General features: G+C 41.3%; 1 protein-coding gene across 1 annotated transcript in view; it reads left to right on the forward strand.

The window, feature by feature from the left end:
* The first annotated feature begins 15,810 nt into the window (after positions 1-15,810).
* SIAH3 (siah E3 ubiquitin protein ligase family member 3) overlaps positions 15,811-21,246 on the forward strand; it is an 88,886-nt gene continuing 83,450 nt past the window's right edge. The window contains exon 1 of the mRNA XM_036757648.1: positions 15,811-15,960. Within this exon, the coding sequence (XP_036613543.1) occupies positions 15,826-15,960 (135 nt within the window). The 5' untranslated portion in view covers positions 15,811-15,825. The remainder of the gene's footprint in view (positions 15,961-21,246) is intronic.

A 21,246-nucleotide genomic window follows, 5' to 3' on the forward strand; every position in this document is an offset into this window, starting at 1 on the left:
CTGAAACATAACAAACCAAAGAATGAAAAGGTGGGACAGTGTCTTAGAACAGGAAACGACTGCTTAGAACAGGAAAGAGTGGTTGTTGTCCTTCCTGCTTGAAGAAGACCAAAATGACATCATTATGCTAGAGTCAGTGTGTTGGACTGTGGCTGATCAGACCAACAAGAGCCTGAAATGCTCTACCACAGGTCTGACACAAAGCTCATGTGAACATTTGGGGTGGATTCTCTAAATTTGTGCATCTTGCCTTTCTTTTGAGCTATTTCAATTCTGCTTTGCTCATACAGCACAGCATCTTCTCTGCATGCAGAGCTGTCCTGTGCCAGTGTCTCCCATCTCAAAAATCAATTCCAAAGTTCTTAAGAGAGACCTTGAGAGTGTCCTTGTATCATTTCTTCTGACCACCATGTGAATGCTTGTCCTGTGAGTTCTCCATATAATCATCTTTTTTGGCAAGAGTATGAAAAGAGGGAAATAAAAGTAAATCAGAGTGTAGAGGAACTGTAGGATCCAAAGGGTCCTACACCCAGGGCAGTTAGGTGGCCCAGTGGATAGAGTGCCAGGCCCGGTCATGAAGACTCATCTTCCTGAGTTCAAAGCTGGCCTCAGACACTTAACTAGCTGTGTGACCCTGGGCAAGTCTTCCCCCTCCCCTTTGCTTCAGTTCCTCATCTGTAACATGATCTGGAGAAAGAAATGGCAAACACTCTGGATATAGGAAGATCTGAATTCAAATCCTACCTCAGGTGCTTTCTACTTGGGTGATGCTAGATCAAGTCACTTAACTTCTGTCTGTCTCAGTTTCCTCCTCTGTAAAATTAGGATAATAATAGCACCTACTTCCCAGAGTTGATGTGAGGATTAAATGAGGGGATATTTATAAAGCTCTTTGCAAACCTTAAAATGCTATATAACTATTCTTATTATTAGGTTTATTTGGCTGGAACATAGAGTATATAAATAAGCATTTATTAAGCACCTACTATATACCAGGGACTGTGCTTTACAATATTATCTCATTTGATCTTCATAACAACCTTGTGAGATAAATGCTATCATTACTCTGATTTTGCAGGTGGGAAAACTGAGGCAGAGGTTAGATGGCTTATCTGACATCTCACAGCAACTAAGTGTCTGAGGGCACATTTGAACTCAGATCTTCCTGACTTCAGGCCCAGCTCTTTATTCACTGTGCCACCTAGCTGCCTCTAAGGTGAGAAATAGTGCAATAAACCAGGAAAAGATAGTCAGATTGTGAAGGGCTCTAAGTGCTAAATGGAAAAGTTTGTATTTTATCTTTGGAGGCAGTGGAGGGTCAGAGATGCTTTATGAATAGAGAGTGATAAGATCGTATCTGTTTATATTGATTGTCAGCTTATGAAGTATGAATGGAAGAAGGGAGAGACTTAAGACTGGGAGACAATGAGCATGCTATTGCACTGGTCCAGGAGAGAAGTGATGAAGGTCTAAATATTGATTTCCAAACAAATATTAAAATCACCAAATGGGATGGTAGTATTTGGGGTGATGAGGGAGACCAGCAGCAAAGTGCTATCATCATTGGCGAATGTGGGAGGGTGCCTTTGAAGACAGCATATCTCAGTGGAAAGAATAAGGACAGGATTACCTAATCATCTTGGAAGGTTAGATGCAGTCTTTCCTGAAGGCAGCAGGATGGGTCTTAAGATTTATTAAAATCCCTGTGAGATATATATATTATATATATATATATACACATACACACACATATATATATATATATATATATATATATATATATATATATATATATATATATATATATATTTGTATGTTAATATTGGTGCCAGAGCAGTTTATGGAATTGCTTTGTTTGTTAGTCTATCATGGAAAAAGTTATCACATGTTTCTCTCTGTCTCTTTGTCTCTATCTCTGTATCTCTGTCTCTCTCTGTCGCCCTCCCCTCTGTTTCTCTCTGTCTCCCCCTCCCTCTCTTTCTCTCTCTCTCACTCCCTCTCTTTCTCCCCTCTCCTCTCTCCCTTTCCCTCTCCCCCTCCCCCCTCTCATTTCTCAGAATCAGTCTGAGAAACTGTGACCTCTACCATGCAAAGGGGCCAATACAGGTGAGAAAGAAGAGAGCACCTTGATGAGTCGTAATTTAGGAAAGGAAAGAGCCATCCTCCTTCCCCAGAAGCCCCCACAGTCCTCAGGGGCACATGAAAAATCCATTGCCTTTTGGCTTCAGTGGAGAGAACACCACAGAGAAGTAATATTACCCATCCACAAGAGGCACCTTTGAAACTCCTTTCCATCACCTGTGCCCTTGAACGCCTGAGGGAAGTGTAGGACTTTGCTGATGAGAGGTTAACAGGAAAGGTTTTGTACAGCTTCTGTGTAGCAAACAAAGAAAATTGGGCAGACAGCCATGAACCGGAAAAATACCTTTTGACAGGGGAACAGAAGCAGGTGAACTGGTTCCAATGGGTGATAATGGAACTCAGAAGGTCAAGTTGTTCCCAGGGCCATGCCATTTAAATGGTTTCATTCTCTTTTCCTTCCTTTTGCTTGTAAGTACACTAATACTTTGTATTTGTATCTTGCCAATCTTCTGAAAAGTTAAAAGGAGTTGGTAAATATCATCTTGACAGTTTTCTTGGCATCCCTCAAAGGAAGAGAGGACAGATGTGCTAAGGACCTTTTCACAGATAGGAGAACTAATGCTAGCTAAAGTGGATGCCTTGTCTGAGGCTGGAGAGTGGAAGTTGGAGCCGCTATGTAAAGTCTTACAGCTTTTGTCATAATTTTAGGTCTCACAACTTTCTGTGTTGTGTCATAACCACTAAGAAGTATGTTATAGAATTTCTAGTCCAAATGTCAATACGACATTAGCTTTTCAAATGGTTGCAGTCTATTAAATTCTTCCTACTTCTTTTGGCTCTTTTTTTTTTGTGCTGTTAATGAGACTTTCTGTTCCCATCTTTATACAACATCTTAAGATGCATCAGGAATTTTTCAGAAATCCTTGACTCTCTTCATCTTTTCTACCCTCCCTCCACCCCCATCTGTTAGGGTTTCCATGGTAATTATTCAGGCTCATTGAACTATTCACAGCTGTGTTTAGAATTTAAGTAAAATTTTGGAACCTGGATTCAAGGTTTTTTAACATAGCCTCTAATTCAGCTTAGATAAAATGAACTTACACATGAATTACCACCCTTCCTCCTTAGAGACATTTTATGTTCATAGAATTTATTTGGATATATGTTAATTTTATATTTCCATGTTCAGTCTTCTTTATTAGACTGTAAGTAACTTGAGGGAACCCTGGTATGCACCCTCAAGTGTTTAGAATAGGAGAGAGCTACCAAGCTGATACTGAAACAGTTGATGCCTAGGCTAAGGACCTGAGATAAATTGAACTGCATCCAAGTAAAAATTTGATTTGAATAAAAATGGAAAATACAATACAACTCTGATAACCCAGAACGTTGAGGGGATGAGGGACTCTAATAAATTGAATTTTTAAGTTTCCTCAGGGTATAATAAAACAGACTCAGGCTCCCTGAATTTAACTGCTGGCAGCTTCTCCATGCTACCACCTGAGAATTTAGGAGCTCACAGAATAAATCCAGTCCCTCTTCTTCATGACAGTCCTTCAAGGATTGGATGACAGATATCAAGTCCCCCTTAAATCTTCCATTCTCCAAGCTTAGCACTTCTACTTCCTTCAACCTGTTCTTACACTGCATGGTTTTTGAGCACCCTTCCCTCCATATCATCCCAGTCACCCTCTTCTTAACACTGTTCAGTTTCTCAGTATTATTAAAATATGACCCAGAAGGGAACCCAATAGTTCAAGTGTGGCCTGACTGGGATAGGGTATCGTGGGAACATACCCTTTGATTTTTCCACTTGTGTTGGGATGATTGTTAAGGGACAATAGTTCATCCATTGAAATGACATTCCTCTCCTCTCCTTTCCTCCCCTCTCCTGTCCCCTCCTTCCTTCCCCTCCCCTCCCCTCCTCTCCCCTCTCCTCCCCACCTCTCCAGCCCTCCTCTCCTCCCCTCCCTTTCCCTCCTCCTCTCTTCTTTCCTCTCATTTTTTCTTCCTGGGCAATTCTCCACCAGATAAATGTCATGACATATTGAAGAACCCCTTTGTTACAACCTTACTTCTTATTCAAGTCTGGATGTTATTGGCTAGTGATGATTCAATATAATACCCAAACTAATTTTCCTTTTTTCAAGATTCCTTCATGTGCCAAGAACCTTACAGAACTTTCCCTCCTTTCTTGAGTGGCAGAAAGAACCTGGACTTGAATCAGAAGTCTTGAGTTTGAATCTTGATTCTGCCATGTACAAGTTTTGTGACCTTGTGGAGGTCATTTGCTGAGCTTTAGTTTCTTCACCTGTAAAATGAGGACATAATAACTGGACTACCTGATTCACAGGATTTCTGTGAAATTTAACTTATATAATTTGAGCAAAGCATTTTTTAATCTCTAAGGCTCCATGTAAATGTCCAGTTGGTCTGATCCCTAGAACAGCCCAAGTGATATTAGGCTCCACTCATCTACAATGAAAAAACAGGAAAAAAAATCCATTGAGTTTCCATTGAGAAGTAAAGTTGTGACAGAGTGGTCCTTCGATACGCAACAACATTTATCTGCTTGGGGAATTGCCCAGGATGAGGCAAGCAGAACGAGCGTGTTGATTCACCAGTTGATATATCTCTATCTATATATCTATCTATGTATACACTTTTGAGAAGAGAATCAGTTAGGAAAGGAACATTTTGTGGGTTGATCCACCCTTCTCATCTCTATGCCTAAACAGGAAGCATATGTGAGCTTCCTGTTGCTTGAGTTTGAGAGGATGGACTCTTTGTCCTAAGCATTACTTCCAACCCTTTCACCCTTCAGCTCTTTCCCAGGTTCTAACCCCAGCCTTGGAGGCTCTCTCCTCCCTTCCCTATCTTAAGTCCTTGGGCAATTGGTTCAACATTACACTACAAATTTACATGTGAGGTGTGCACTGCCCAAGTAAGATGTATTTTTCACATGAAATATTGTCTATACTGTCTAAATGTATAGACAGTTGACTCAAGGAGATTTTTCTGAAATCTTGCCTACCACTATGCAAGGGAGACTTGCCTGCTCCCCACATGTGCCCCCACTATGGCCTTCCCTGCCCTTCCCTTCCCTTTTCTTCCCTTCCATACCATTTTCCTCTCCCTCTTTATTGTCTTGCTTAGTGACCTCAGCAGCTGTCATGGCTTTAATAACCATCTCTACATAGATGCTTCCCAGAGTTATATATCTAACAACAATCTCTCTCCTGAGCTCCAGTATCATATCACCAACAGCCTTTTGGACATTTCAAGTTGGATGTTCTGTAGGCATCTTCAACTCCACCTGTCCAAAATGAAATCATCTTTCCCCCTCCTCTCCCTTACCATTGAGGGCACCACTATCTTCCCATTCACCCACACTCACAACTTTGGTATTACCCTCAACACCACCATCCCTTTTCATTCACTCCACATTGCCAATCTATTCCCAAGCAAAAACGGACTCAGATTCAGATTCAGACTTTAGAATCTTTTCTTGGTGACAAGATCAAAACATACAGCCAGAAGAAGTCAACAAAGTCGAAGAGCCTACATCAAAAGCCTCCAAAAAATATGAATTGCTCTTAGACCATGGAAGAGCTCAAAAAGGATTTGGAAAAGCAAGTAGAGGAAAAATTAGGAAGAGAAATGAGAGTGATGCAAGAAAAATCATGAAAAACAAGTTAATGACTTACTAAAAGAGACCCCCCAAAATACTGAAGAAAATAACACCTTAAAGATAGACTAACTCAAATGGCAAAAGAGCTCCAAAAAGCCAATGAGGAGATGAATGCCTTGAAAGGCAGAATTAGCCTAATGGAAAAGGAGGTCCAAAAGACCACTGAAGAAAATACTACCTTAAAAATTAGATTGGAGCAAGTGGAAGCTAGCAACTTTATGAGAAATCAAGATACATATACACAGAGGGCACAGGGTGAGTTGAATATGAAGGGATGATATCTAAAAAAAATTAGATAATGAGAGAGGGATATATTGAGAGATGGAGAAAGGGAGAGATTGAATGGGGTAAATTATCTCACATAAAAGTGGCAGGAAAAAGCAGTTCTGTTGGAAGGGAAGAGGGGGCAGGTGAGGGGTAATGAGTGAATCTTGCTCTCATTGGATTTGACCTGAGGGGGGAATAACATACACACTCAACTGGGTATCTTACCCCACAGGAAAGTAGGGGGAAACAGATAAAAAAGGGGGGAGGATAGAAGGGAGGGCAGATAGGGGGAAGAAGTAATCAAAAGCAAGTACTTTTGAAAAGGGACAGGGTCAAGGGAGAAAATTGGATAAAAGGGGACAGGACAGGATGGAGGGAAATGTAGTTAGTCTTTCACAACATGGGTATTGTGGAAATGTTTTACATAATGATACATGTGTGGACTATCTTGAATTGCTTGCCTTCTTAGGCAGGGTGGTTGGGGAGGGAAGAGAGGAGAGAATTTGGAACTCAAAGTTTTAAAAGCTGATGCTCAAAAAAAAGTTGGTTTTGCATGTAACTGAGAAATAAGATATACAGGCAAGGGGGCATAGAAATCTATCTTGCCCTACAAGAAAGTAAAGGGAAAGGGGATGGCGGGGGGAGTGGGGTGACAGAAGGGAGGGCTGACTGTGGAACAGGGCAATCAGAATATATGCCATCTTGGAGTGGAGGGTAGGGTAGAAATTGGGAGAAAATTTGTAATTCAAACTCTTGTGAAAATTAATGCTGAAAACTAAAAATATTAAATAATAAAGTATGGAATTCAAAAAATAAATGCTTATTGATTGACTTATAACAGATGCTGAAATTTTATCACATTATTTTTAAAAGTTAATGTCTCACAGTTGAGGCAAGGGTAGATCAAGGTCCTTATTTGGAAGACTTTATTCTATGGGAGAAAGGGTAGCATGGTGTAATTGTAGTATTAGTAGTAACTGACATTTATATAGTACTCTAAGGCCTACAAAGTCCTTTAATGTATTGTTTTCAGGTAATAATTAGAGATCATGGTGAATGGAGATTTTTCAGGAAGATTTAAGTTTGAATTCTGCCTCCAACTCTCACTGGCAGTATGTTCATAGGCATATCAGCTAACTTCTTTTAGACTCAGTTTTCTCTGTCTGTAGAATGGGGATAATAATGGTGCCTCCTACTTCATAAGGTTGTTAGGAGAATCAAATGAGAAATATATGTAAAGCCCTCTGCAAACATTAAGGTACTATATAAATGCTATTATTATTAGAGACTTACAACCAAGGGAGGCAGTTGCTGCAGGTAATATTACCCTCATTTTACAGATAGAGAAACTGAGGTACAAAGCAGCAAAGTTTGTCACATTGCTAGTCTGTGTCAGAGGCAGGATTTGAAGCCAGGACTTCCTGACTCTAAGCCCCGAATTCTTTCTGTTATACTCCCCTATAGCAAAGTGAACACTAGCCTGGGATTAGGGGATTGGATTCTAGTTCAAATTCTTATGTCCTCAAGCAAATGATTTCACCATTCTGGGCCTCAAAATGAGGTGGCTGGATAGTATGAATTTTAAAGATCTTTTCATCTCCAACATTTTATAGTCTGGGCAAAAACCACCCCAGAATGTAGTCCTAATCTCCCACTTTGCTGTTACTTTCTCTTCTTTGCAATCCTTTCCTCTCCTTTTCTTCTGAAAAGAGGAAGGGAATGAGGGTGCGTGGGGGGATGATAGGAGAAGGAGTTGAGGGGAGAAGAGGATAAAGAGAATGATTTCAATCTCTCCCTCTCTCCAATTTAAGTCCTGATAACAATAACAGCCTAATAGGCATCTTTCACCCAGATGAATAGAAGTTATGATATCCACAGCTGTGAATACCATAAAAACATCAATGTATTTTAACAACCGAGGGATTAAGCTCAAAGTAGTAAGTTTTCTTCATCACTGCTCTGGCTTATTGAGGGGAAATTGGCAATCTAATCAGGAGCTCATGATGCCATGTGTAGGGTCACAGGTTATGGTGACAGGTTAGACTATGGTAGCAAAAGTCACCATATGATTCCCTTTCATTGAAAAACCTTCAAGGGCCTTACAAATGCCACCAGGTATGTGGTACTTTCTGATTTCCTTTCTATTTTCTGGGGGACAGGTTGACAGCATCCTCTTGTCTGTGTGTTTCGGTATATTCTCCCTCCCTGAGTATCCCAGAAGCAGCTGTTGTTGCCTTGGCAACGTGACAGCATATGCTTGTTGCTTTTGGGCCATCTGTATACAGTGTGGTGAATTGTGTTTGGGCTGTTTGTTCTTTTCCCCAATTGTCTGGTCCATTGTAAATCAGTCCTGTTTAGTTCCAGTGTTTGCCTTACAGAACACTTTATCCGAACCTACAGAAATCTACTTTACCATAACTTTTGTTTCAAGAAAGCTGAGTGATGCATACTCCAATGTTAATCATAAAACCAGACTAAATGAGTTGTCTTATGTAAAGTGCTTTGCAAATTTAAAAGCCCTATGTGCATTCTATTATTATTAGAAGGGATTCCTATAGATAAGATAATAGATTTAGAGCTGGAAGGCATCTCTGAGCCCATTCAGTTCTTTTTTTTTTTACAGATGTGAAAACTGAGGCCTAAGGTCAGTAAGCACCTGGATTGAGATTTCAATCTCTGACAATACATGACCTATTTTTCATCCATCCGCTTTCCCTCCATCAGTTCACTATTTTCTTCATGCCTTAGGAGACATTTCATGAGTTCCTAAAACAAAACAAAACAAAACAAAACTATAAAAGGCATTGCCCATTGGCCAACCCTCTGATGTTGGATCTCTCTGTACTTAGTCTAACTTATCCTCAGAGCCAAACAGACACAGTCTGTTACCAGACCTTGACTCAAAGTTTTTTTGATCCAGCAACACTGGCCTTCTGGCTGTTCCATGAACAAGATGCTCCATTTCCAGACTCTGGGTAATTTTTTCTGGTTGTTCTTCATGCCTAGAATCTTCACCTCATCTCTGTCTCTTGGCTTCAGGTTCTAACTAAAATCCCACTTTCTACTTAACCCTAATCCCTCTTCTTTCCCCTCTTAACTATTTCCTATTTATCCTATTATCCTATTTATTGCTTTGTATATATTTGTTCACATGTTGTCTCCCCTGTTAGATTGTAAGCTTCTTGAGAGCAAGGACTGCCTTTTGCTTCTTTTTGTATCCTCGGTGCCTAGAATACAGTAGGTACTTAATATATTTTTTATCGACTGACCGGTAGGCCCTACAAGATCTTGTGCTCCATTGGCACAATCTTGAAGAGGCCATAATCACCTTTCCTCTGTGATAAGGCATCAAAGAAGGACTTTAGTAGAACAATGTTTTTGCTGCCACTAAGAATGATGCTACCTTACACCTGCACGATCTTACCACTACTCTTGCTATTTTATGATTTATGATAGCATTATTAATACATGACAACCAAACTCCACTATCAGACGCCATGACCACATGGATAACATTTCCCACCAAGCTAATTGACCCTTTTTAAGAGTGGTGTCAAGCTCAAATAGAAACAAAGACCACTACATAAGGATTGTTGTGGGCCATGCATTGACTTAGTTTTAGAATGTTGCATTTTTATTTACTTTAAAAATATTTCCAATTTTATTTTAATCTTTTAAAAAATTTAATTTTAAAATTAAAATTTAATTTAATTTAAAGGCCACACTAGTGTGTGATGTGGGTTACATTGCAGCCATGGGCCACATATTGGGTACTTTTGCTTTGTAACATTGTTTCACTGACCTCATGTCACCATGGAACTAATGTACCATCTCAGGGCACGTTTATGGAGTACATTGTAGCTTTCACAGCGACTTTACGTACCGGGCTCTTCCGATTTTTTGATATTAATTGATGATAAATGATTTGTATAAGGTCACAGAATTCGTGAGTTGAGGATCCAGGTCGAGAATCCAGATCTGACTATAAGTTGTTCAATGTCCTTCCCACTATGGGCTGAGAAAGTCCTGTCTGACTCAGAATCTCTGTCTCCCTTCAGGATTCAGCTCAAGCACCATCTTCTCCATGAAACCTTTCCTAGTCCCCTTAAATGCTAATATCTTTCCTTCTAAACGACCATGTATTTATTTTTTTAGGGTAGGTAGGTGGTGCTGCACTGGCCCTGGAATCAGGAGGACCCGAATTCGAATCTGAACTCCGAGACAGGCTATGTGATCCTGTACAAGTCACTTAACCCTGTTTGCCTCATCTGTAAAATGAGCTGGAGAAGGAAATGGCAAACCCCACCAGTATCTCTGCAAAGAAAACCCCAAATGGGGTCATGGAGAGTTGGACACAACTGAAAGAACTCAACAACAAATTTATTTTGTTTATACTTATTCTATATAATGACAGCTAGCATTTATATAGCACTTTAAGATTTGCAAAGCATTTTACGAATATAATCTTGTCTTATCCTCACAATCACCTTGGGAGGTAGATGCTCTTATAACATCCCCATTTTATAAATGAGGTTAAGTGACTTGCCCATGGTCATAGGCTAGTTAGTGTCTGAGGCAGGATTTGAACTCAGGTCTTTTTGACTCCAGGTCCAGCTCCAGGTCCATTGTGCCACCTGACTGCCACATATACTTCCATATGTATGTTCTTGTTTCTCTGCTTAGAATGTAAGCCTCTTGAGGGTAGGGTTTGTTGAATTCTTTGTATTTGTATTCTCAGCTCCTAGTACAGTGCCTGACATATAAAAGGTGCTTAATAAATGCTCAATTGCTTGATTGACTAATTGAGGTAGTGCAGGTTTGTATAAAATGGGGATATCAACACATACTACAAAGATATTTTTGTACCCTATACTACCAAAGGAGATAACATATGTAAAATGTTTTACTACAGACTTATAATAACAACAGCTCACATTGTTAAAGCCCTTTAAGGCTTACAAAGCACTTCCCCTATAGCCGAGAAGTTGACCCATCCACTCTGCTTCTGACTTTCTATACATCATAACTCAGCTGTCTTCTCACCCTGGAATATCCTTGCCTATTGCAGCCCCCTTCTCCTTTTTTGGGGGGGGGGGTCTTCTGGAGATAGGTCTAGCTTGGTCATGCGTCATTCCCCTTCCAGTTGTATTTCTGACCCTCTGGATTCTACCATCATGACACAGTTGGCTTCTCATCCTGTATCATCCCACCATCACAAATGCTTAATGAATGCTTGTTGCCTGGCTTCTTGGCTGGGCCTTAAATACAAATAAATGAGAGAATTTGCCAAGGAATCAGGGATATATGGGAAATAAGAGAGAGAGAGACAGACATCTCCCCTAGGTGTCCAGCCCTATTCTCGAGAGAGAAGCAAGTGACCCAATCCCCAGGACCTGGGGTTCCTGGATGCACTGGTTTCCCTTGAGACAGGCCTGTATATCCATACAGCCTCCAAGAGAAAACATGCCAAGGCTTGGAGGATAAGCAACCTGGATATAGTCCTTCAATGGTACTGTGAGTCATGTGGACTGTATAGGTCCCTGGGGCATAGGATCACAAAAGAACCAAAGCTGCCTTGATTACTTAAATGTTTGGCTACACATCCTATGCATTTTCTGTCTCTTCAACAAAGCCTTTCCCACATTCAATATCTTGGTAACCTGAGTGCTTGCCTGGGAGTTGAGACTTTTTTTCTCTTCCTTTCACTTCTTTTAGGAGAGATAGATATAAGATGAATTCTGATGTTCCCAGGGGAATCCCTAGGTAGGAGAACAAGTATTCAGGACTGACCTTTGAAAGATCCCACATACACCAAAACATTCACACTAGCCCCTTTTAAAGGGGAAAAAACCCACCTATGGACACAAAGTGGGTATTCATCATTTTGCAGAATGGTCAAAGACAGTGTGGTATATAAATGCAGGCTATTATTGGACCATAAGTAATGGTGAATATGAGGAATTCAGAGAAATTTGGAAAGATTTGTATGCAGAGTGAAATAGTGCAAAATCAAATCCACTTCTGAACCAAGAGAACAATATACATAATAACAATAATGTAAAGGAAAGCATCATTAAAAAAATCAGAATTCAGATTAAGAAAATGACCAATCTTGACCTCAGAGGACTAGAGATGAAATATATCATATTCTCCTTAGTAAAGAGAGGTGATCCACAGGTTCAGAATGGGACATATGTTGTCAGATACCTGACGTGTCAGTTTATTTTATTTAACTGTACTACTGCCTTAGAACAACGGAGGGTTCTTTCAGATTAGTGGGATGTGATGGACAGCTAGGCAGTACAGTAGATGGAACTCTGGCCCTGGAGTCAGGAAGACCTGAGTTCAAACCCAACTCAGGCACTTATTAACTGTGTGAGCCTGGACAAGTCACTTAATTTCAGTTCTTCATCTATAAAAGGAGATGATGATGGCATCTACTCCCAGTAGTGGTAAGATCATGCAGGTGTAAGCATCTTGACTTTTGTCTTGCCGCTGGACTTCAACGACTCTGGAGGAGAAAGTGAGGCTGATGACTTTTCGAAGCTCTGCCTCACTTCAATCCATTTCATGAGCAAGTCAAGCTATCACCCTTGTGATGTTATTGGCCCTCTTGCAGAACGAAGGACAAACAACAACAATACTTCCCAGGGTTGTTGTGACGATAAAACGAGAAGATATTTGTAAAGCACTTTGCAAAACCTAAGGCAGCATCTCAGGAGTGGGAAACCTGTGGCCTTTAGGCTGCATGTGGCCTCTAGGTCCTCAAGTGTGGCCTTTGGACTGAATCCAAACTTCACAGAACAAGTTGACCACATGCGGCCTTGAGGTCGCAGGTTCCCCACCCCTGATCTAAATACTAGTTACTGTTACATAAATGAAATCCAGGTGTGTGTGTGTGTGTGTGTGTGTGTGTGTGTGTGTCTTTAAAGGAGTGAACCTGGTTCATATGAGCCTAGCATTTCAGTAATAGACCATCCTACAGTTGCATATATACTGAAGGATTTCTAATGTCTTTTTTTTGGAGGGGAGAAGGCAAGGCAATCGGGGTTAAGTGACTTGCCCAAAGTCATACAGCTAATAAGTGTCAAATGTTTGAGGTTGGATTTGAACTCAGGTCCTCCTAATTCCAGGGCCAGTGCTCTACTTGCTGCACCACCTAGCTTCCCCATCTAATGTCTTTTTTTAAATAAAATCTTAGATATTCCCAATACAGTAGGGAGAGATTGTAAAGATCATCTCATCTCATCTTCTTTTCCCAGATGAGGAAACTGAGACCCAGAAAGGTTAAGCAACTTACCCAAGGTGAAAAACATGATAAGGAGTAGAGTTGGAATTAATCATTTTGACCTATATATCTCATGAGGTAGTAATGAGTATCAAATGACATTTTATAGTGAAGAAAGAACTTGTTTGAATGTTAAACATTGTCAAAAGATCATAGGTCTGGAGCTGGAAAGTATCTCAGAGGCCATCTTGTCCAATTATCTCATTTTACAGATGAAGAAAATGAAGCCAAGGAAAGTGGAATGATTTGCCTGAAGTCACAGAAGCACTGAGCATCAGTAGAAGGATTTAAACCAAGTTCCCTGACTCCAAAGCCAAGATGTTCTCTGCCATATTAGCCACTGGAGGCCATAATACCATAATATTATGGTTTTTAAAAGTAAGTTAAGAATACTCTGGGGATCTTTTTATCTAACAACACCAACAATAATAATAGTAAGCATTTAAAAGTTACTTAAAATGGAGCCTTTTCTATATTTGTTCCAGTGATCTGAGGGCAGCACCCCTTACTAAGTTTCATTTTTCTTCTCTGCTGTATTAGAAAGCTCCAGGGATTTTCCTTGAATAAATTATTAGTTCAAGTTCAATAAAGAGAATATTTTGATATTCTGGTTTACTGCCAGCTTAATAGTTTGCTTCCTTTAAATTCTCTGAGCATTTGAGGGAGAAAAAGTTTGGTTCCCAATTCAGTTGAAGAATCAACATTTGGGAAGCTTAGCTCAGCAGACAAATTCAGTTTCTTCTGGTTTTGTAGTTCATCATTCAAATAAATTGCCAGAAGCCACATGTGTCATAGGCATGTAGTTTTTACATATGTTGACTCACGGGGAAGGACTGGCATCTCTGGAAATCTTCCATTGCTGGGCATAGCTCACAATATAGGATCACTTCAGAAATGAGCAGTGGGTACACGGTGACTGCAGCTCAGATACACAAACCCTCAGCCAGTCGGCACAGCATGGGGGCTCTTCTGACCTGATCAGAATCCTGATGCCATCCAGGGTTGATCTTACATGAAAAAGAAGACACAAGAATAGGGGTGAGAGAACACACACACACACACACACACACACACACACACACACCCCAAATCCCTCCTAGCCTTCCCAAGTCTATCTCTTCTTGTTTGTTTGGTTTTGGTTTTTTTTTCCCCCAGAAAAAAAAGAATGGTACATTGTAAAAGAGCTATCAACCCCTTCTTGTCAGAAAACCTAAATAGCGCCCCTACAGGATGGCTTGGCAGAAAGCTAATTCAATTAGTCCCCTTTGATTCATTAACCAGCAGAACTGGCTGTCACTCAGGATGGCCCTCCACAACAAATCAGCTTTTTGATCCACACACAGGCTGACTCTGTTCACACACAGTCTAAGCATTTTGTGGGGCCAGCCTCCTTTCAGGCTCAAGTAGAGAAATGTGTTACTGCTGGAAACAGAGGGAAAAAAATACAAGGGATCGGGTACATGCCGACTTCATCTCTATTTTAAACGTCACTAACAATTCAGTGGTTAATTAGTAATTTGCTGCCCACCAGTATGCAAATGAATGACAAGCAAAGACCCTCAGCAGCTGTAATTATTTTGCTGATTTACAAGCCACTTTCCCCTCAGTGTTGGTTTCTCTGTGTGTGCGTGCATTCATGCATCATGGATTTCATTATTTTTAGAAGCTTGCCCTATGCATTTTTATGCTTTCATACTTCTGGCTTCCAGTAATTAGTGCTCTTGAGTACTACATGTACATGCGTGTGTGCAGGTATATATGTGTATATTTTAACGAAGATGCATTTGCTAGTATTTCCTTTGCTCACAAGGGGTGAAAAATAAGATGTAGCAAGCTTGTGAAATCCAAATCATAACATATAGAGAGGCAGACCCTGAGACTGAGAGCGACTCACTTTTTCTCTTGTTGCCAAATTCTTCCGGGGGACTGCTCTAGTCTTGTAATACTTGGTTTTTCCTCAAGCAGCTTGTGGGAGTCAAGCTTCACTCTTCTTTGTGTGTCTGACTACTTTTGAGCAGGATATCTAAGGCTTAAATGCTCTCCTTGGGGGGGGGGGGCGGGGCACTAAGGAGGGCTCTCATGTTAAATTAAGTCAATTAATAAATGGAGACATTAAGCAATCAATTTTGTCAGCCCATCTCCCTAGCATTATGTATGGTTGGCTGTAATCACGAGATAAATGCAATGTGCTGATATATGGTAATGTTCAATAATCCATTCTCCACCAGGCTCAATTCATCAGGGAGTTTCTGGAGGGGAGGCATTTGTTATTGGCTGTCTCTGCACCTCAAGGATAACATTTCTGTCCTTTTGATTGGCCGACCCACTGCTGCAAGATTCTAACCGTCTTATTTTGATGATGAATATGAAGGCATGCTAAGCCGTGCTGGAGAGTAGTTTTTGCGAGGGCTGCACTCTTGCCAGCACAGCTCAAGAACTGACAACCTCTTCCGCTGTTTTCCTCTACCAACAAACCCCCCCACCCCAAAAAGTTGTGATGCTTTTCTTCACCCAGTGTTTTGGGGCAGTGTTAGATCTCATTCATCTCAGGTTTCAGCACTACAAGGCGAAGAGGGTCTTCTCCGCTGCCGGGCAACTTGTGTGTGTTGTAAACCCAACGCGGAACCTAAAGGTAAGCTGCTTTCTCGGTCCGAACCTCACCCAGCTTGGGTTTGAGAGCATGGTTTTCCAGAAAATTTGGACGGGGTTGGAGCCAATTCTGTCTGATTCTCTCTCTGTCTCTCTGTCTCTGTCTCTCTCTCTCTTTCTCTCTCTCTCCCTCCCTGGCCTCTCTCTCCCCACACTCTCTCCCCCCTCCCTCCCTCCCTCTCTCCAGCGCTCTCTCTCTCACCCTCTCTCTGTGCAGGAGGCTTGTACATATTTTGTGGTTGTTTTGTTTGCTCAGCTCTCAAGAAAAGAAAGGTATCCAGGATGTAGTCTCATTTCTTTTCAGAAAAGGCATCCAAGTGAGACTGGGTTGGGAAGAGCAAGGGTGCCTGCCCCCTCTTCTTATCCTTCTGTCAGGAATATTCATGGGACAAATGTTCAGGAGAAATGATTTGAAAAGTTAGAGAAAATGGCAATCTGTTCCAATGTGTTCGGAGAAGCCCTAACCACATGGATACTGGGTGCCGTCTGGCTGGTGCCAAAGTGAGAGATGTGGCTGATGAGAAGACTTCAAGGGGTGGGGGACATCAGAGAGAAGAGGGAGAGTTCTCTTCTGTAAGTTGTTGGCCCTTGCCCTTAGAAGGGTAATTGCATTGGGTTTGCTAGGCTGGACTCTGTGAGCTAGCTGTGCTTCAACCCTGAGGCCAAGACAGAGGGAAAGAAAGAAAGCAAAGAGGAGGAGGAAGCCTCTTTTTATTTTGCTGCCGTAAAACACTTTGGTCCCTGTTGCTTGTGCTTGCTATGGCCTCTGTACTGAGAATCTTGGAGCTGCAGCTGCTTCAGACCCTGTGAGTTAGTGTCTCTGTTAGAGAGCAGTCAGGTTAAAGGGAAACCACTGATGGATTCTTACAGATATTATCAATGGGGAGATAAAGTACCAGCAGCTTGGCTGAGAGAATGTTGAGAGAGGAGGAGGATAGCAGGATGAATATGAATCTGTTGAATTTCTCTGAATATGCTGTAAAAATGAAAGGCGGATACTTAAGGACTTGTTCCTGTTTCACTGCTGCCCCCCTCATTTGCATTTTCCTAAATCCTGCTTGAGAGGAGAGGCTATGTTAATAAAATGTATGGGCATCCTCAGATAGGATGGTTATGGCATTCTCCCAAACTCTCCTCTGATCACCTGGGGGAGCTGCCATTGGCTTATTTTTCATCACCAGGAAATCTAAAGCTTCTGCTAGACAATGTGGACCTTATGAATCAGTGCTGAAGTGTAGGGTCCATCAACCCAGCCTTGGACTTCATAGGAGTCTCTAGGAGAGACAGTCACCTATCACCTAGGGTCAAGATGCCAGAGGTTATTTCTCCCCAGGAAGTTACATGTTCTTTAGCTGTGGAAAGGACCTGTCCCAGGTGCTGGGTCTTTATCTTTGAGCAGGTGAATAACTTTGTGTTTTCATCTTTGCCTAAAAAGCATGTCCCTCTTCCTACCCCCATTCAGAAATATGTGTTTCTTAATGACTTATTCTTACAAATGAAATTTACTCTCAGTGAGTTTCAGCAGTGTGTTTGTATAGGATATCTTTTCATAATCCATCTTATGACCACTTTTGAGGCCATATTTACAATTCCATTTATAGTTATACTTCTTTGCCACTTTAGTTACCTGGTGCAGGGAGGAAAGGACCATGTATTATCTTGACGTTTTTTTAAAAAAGTTTTATCTTTTTAACTGTTTAGTCTAAAATAGCATTTACTTGGTGACTTAATATGTTTTTTAGATTTATAACCTAAAAGGTTAAAATTGATATGAGAAGATACCCTTGTTAATGGCTTGAAAGAAGGAAGTGATATGTGTGAAAGGTTTCCAGATAAATGGCAAGAGTCTAATTGTGAAATAGCAGCCCTGATCCTATTCCAAAAGGAAGTTCTAAACCTCTCACTTAAAATCTTTAGGCTTTTCCCCCTTTGTTTCGGAATGGACCTGTGATTTTGTTGGTGTGAGGAACTCCTAGTGAGGAAGCTCCCTCTACCAATGCATGTCAACCATCTGCTCTGCAACTTAAGGTCTTTTAGAGTTGCCAGAGGCAAGTGACTAGCCCAGGGTCACATAGCCTATGGCCATTCTGCTTCAGAGGTGCAATTTGAATTCTGGGCTTCCTGAATCATAGGACAATTCTCTATGTACTACACAATGTTACCTCTTCTACAGAAAAGTCATGTGAGAAATAGCTCTTTTTACAAAAGCAGCATATATCTTAGTCACCAAATATGACTCATTTTTCCAATGCTTTCTTCTTCTTGCTTTTCATTTTCTACACAAAACCATTTGGGGATTTTGCTCAAACAGTCCTCACAATAGGTAAACAGAGCAAGCTGGGTGATCTGTTAAGGGTGCGTGCAGCATGACAAACAAGCGTGCTTGCAGTGGGGAAAGGGCTGTAGCAGAGCTAGACACATGGTTACAGCCCATGCTGCTGCTGCCCCCTCTCTGGTATATCTGCAGTCCACCAGGAGTGAGGCAGAGCCCAGGTTTCTAGAGTCCCCTTGATCATTCACCGATCTCTGCCGGGGGAGGGGGGCAGTAGGAAAACATTCCACCAGAGTAGTTAACTAGCCACGCAATAGGAAGCAGAGATCTCTTATAGTCCATGTGCCCACAAAGGAGATTCCCCATTCTAAATTTTCTTTTATACAGAATAGGCAAATAGCCGATTAGATATAGACTTAGGAGCCTCTTACGTTTAAGAAATAAAATTTAAAAAAAGAAAGATAAAAAATTGCTGACCAAAGACTGGCTATTGATCTTTTCCTCTCCCCCACCCCCAACCCCTTCTGTATGAAAGGCTAATCCATGCAATTGTGACCAAGGACAGATAGATTGCAACCTTGGTTTCAATTTTCTGGGTTAAATGTGGCCACAAATAAGGTTGGGAAGCCAATGTTTTTCTTTGTGGAAATATTTTGCACTTTGTTCTTCCCTGAGCTTTCTTGAGAATGCTAACAGCATCTTAGGACCTGAGGCAAGTGCTGAGTTATAATCAAAATTCACTTGCTGAGCAGAGAAAATCATGTATTTACCATGCTTCTATAGGTCACCTTCATTCTCAATCTTATTATGGCTATTACTCAGTAACCTGGGATTCTTTCAAGCAGAGACAAGCTGATGCCTCCCTTTTGAAATTAAAGCCAAAGCTTTCTTGAGATTGCAGACACTCTGGTTAAACAATTACGCTCTGTAAGCCAACCCTAATTAAAGAGGATTGCTTTGAGTGCCAGTGTGCTGTTGCCTCTGACATTAGGGACATAGCTTTCAGGGAAAGTTTTCAAAGTGTTTACTAGGCATGGGAAGAATCAGTAAATGAAACAATATTGTTTGAGTGCAAATGAGTCTCAGTGTCCCTCTATATTTCTAGGTGACTGATTCTGTAGGTCTCCCTGGATTTCTTCTTTCTCAGAGATCTCTATGACTCAGTATACCAGGATACTTCCTCCCCATACAAAGAAAAGGTTTGACCACAAAGTAGCAGATAGCCTTGGCTTGATGTGCTCTATTTCTCGAAGAGTTTTTTGGAACGTGGGCAAAGTGGGCAGCAAGCCTGGAGACACCAGTCAACCAGACCTTCATCTTCCTCTGAATTAGTACATCTCCCCTTTACCCTCTAGCTTCTCCTAACCACTGCTCAAGTCTTTTCTTCAAAAGGACACACACACACACACATACACACACACACACACACACACACACACACACACACACACACACACACGCATGCACGCATGCACGCATGCACACACACACAAACTCCGAACCCTTTTCTTCACTTTGCAATAGCAACATGGCATATTAGATTGAAATTCAGAAGACCTGGGTTCAATTATTTGGTCCTATTATCCCCTATGTACAGCTAGGTGATATAGTGGTTAGGGCACTGGGCTTGGAAACAGGAAGGCTCCTCTTCCTTGGTTCAAATCCATCTGACCTCCAACACTTACTAGCTATATGACCTTGGGCAAGTCACTTAACTCCATCTGCCTCAGTTTCTTCATCTGTAAAATGAGCTGGAGAAGGAAATGGCAAACCACTCCAGTGTCTTTGCCAAGAAAACCCCAGCTGGGGTCATGAAGAGTCAGACATAACTGAAAAATAAAAAAGATTTCCCATCTGTGTGACCTAGGGCAAATCATTTAATGTACTTGAGCCTGTTTCCTCATTTGCAAAAGGACAGAAAGAGACTTAATGATTTCTAAGATCTCTTCCCAATCTCTCTCAGAGATCCAGGCAGCATGATATAGTGAAAAGAGCACATGTGTGCCAGAGGACCTGGATTGGAATCCCAGTTCTACCATTCACTGTATGTACGACTTTAAGTGACTTTAATTCTCTAGGTCTCAGCTTCCTCCTCTGGGAAATGAAGAGGTAGACTGAGTAATGTCTGATTTTCTTCCTATCTCCAAGTCTATGATCATTTGTACTTCAATATTTTGCCTCTGATCAGACTTATTGGTGCACATATCTTACCTTTGCAATAGAATCTAAGGTGCATTTTTTGTTTTGTTTTGTATTTGGATCCCTAGTGTCTAGAATAATACCTTGCTTGTAGGTATAGTGATAAGGACTACCCCTGTGATTTCATAGGTATAGGGAACTCCTAGGTGAGGAAACTCCTTCTGCCAATGCATGTGGGCACCTTTTCTGTAACTTCTCTGTAATTCTATAATTATATGGATCTTAGAGAGTTGCCCAGAGCAATAAGAGATTAAATTGCTTGCTTATAGTCATATAACCAGTATATGGCCAAGGAAGGACCTAAGTCCAAGGATTCCTGGCTTTGAGTTCAGTTTCCTATCCATTAAGCCACACTAAGAGTTGCTATTCTGTGTAGTCAAGGTCTTCTTGTCACTCTCCTCCTCCCCCCTCCCCTCTCACCATGTGACTTTTTCCATCAGCCCACTCTTCTTTCTCCCAGTGCGCTGTCCCAGATTCCAGGATCTAGAATGAGGATGACTGAAGCTTATGAGGCCAAAGGTTTTTGGGTGAGCACTCAGCACTTCCCAGGTGGGACAGCGCAGCTTTGTAGACTAATTGCTGCATCTCCTTAACGCTTCAGAATGTAGACTAGCACGGCTGCTTTGAGGCAAACAAGTCAGAAGCCTCTCCATTGACATCTACACGTTGTTGCCAATGCATCCTTTAAAGGCCAGTTTCCTTCCTCTCAGTGACAAAATCAAAGGAGCAAATGCCTCAGCAACTCTCCCTGAGTTGACCCGTCTAGTAAATCTACCCAGTTCCTGGAGTTGTTTCCTT

This window comes from Trichosurus vulpecula, chromosome 4 (genome assembly GCF_011100635.1).
Source record: "Trichosurus vulpecula isolate mTriVul1 chromosome 4, mTriVul1.pri, whole genome shotgun sequence".
NCBI lineage: Eukaryota > Metazoa > Chordata > Mammalia > Diprotodontia > Phalangeridae > Trichosurus > Trichosurus vulpecula.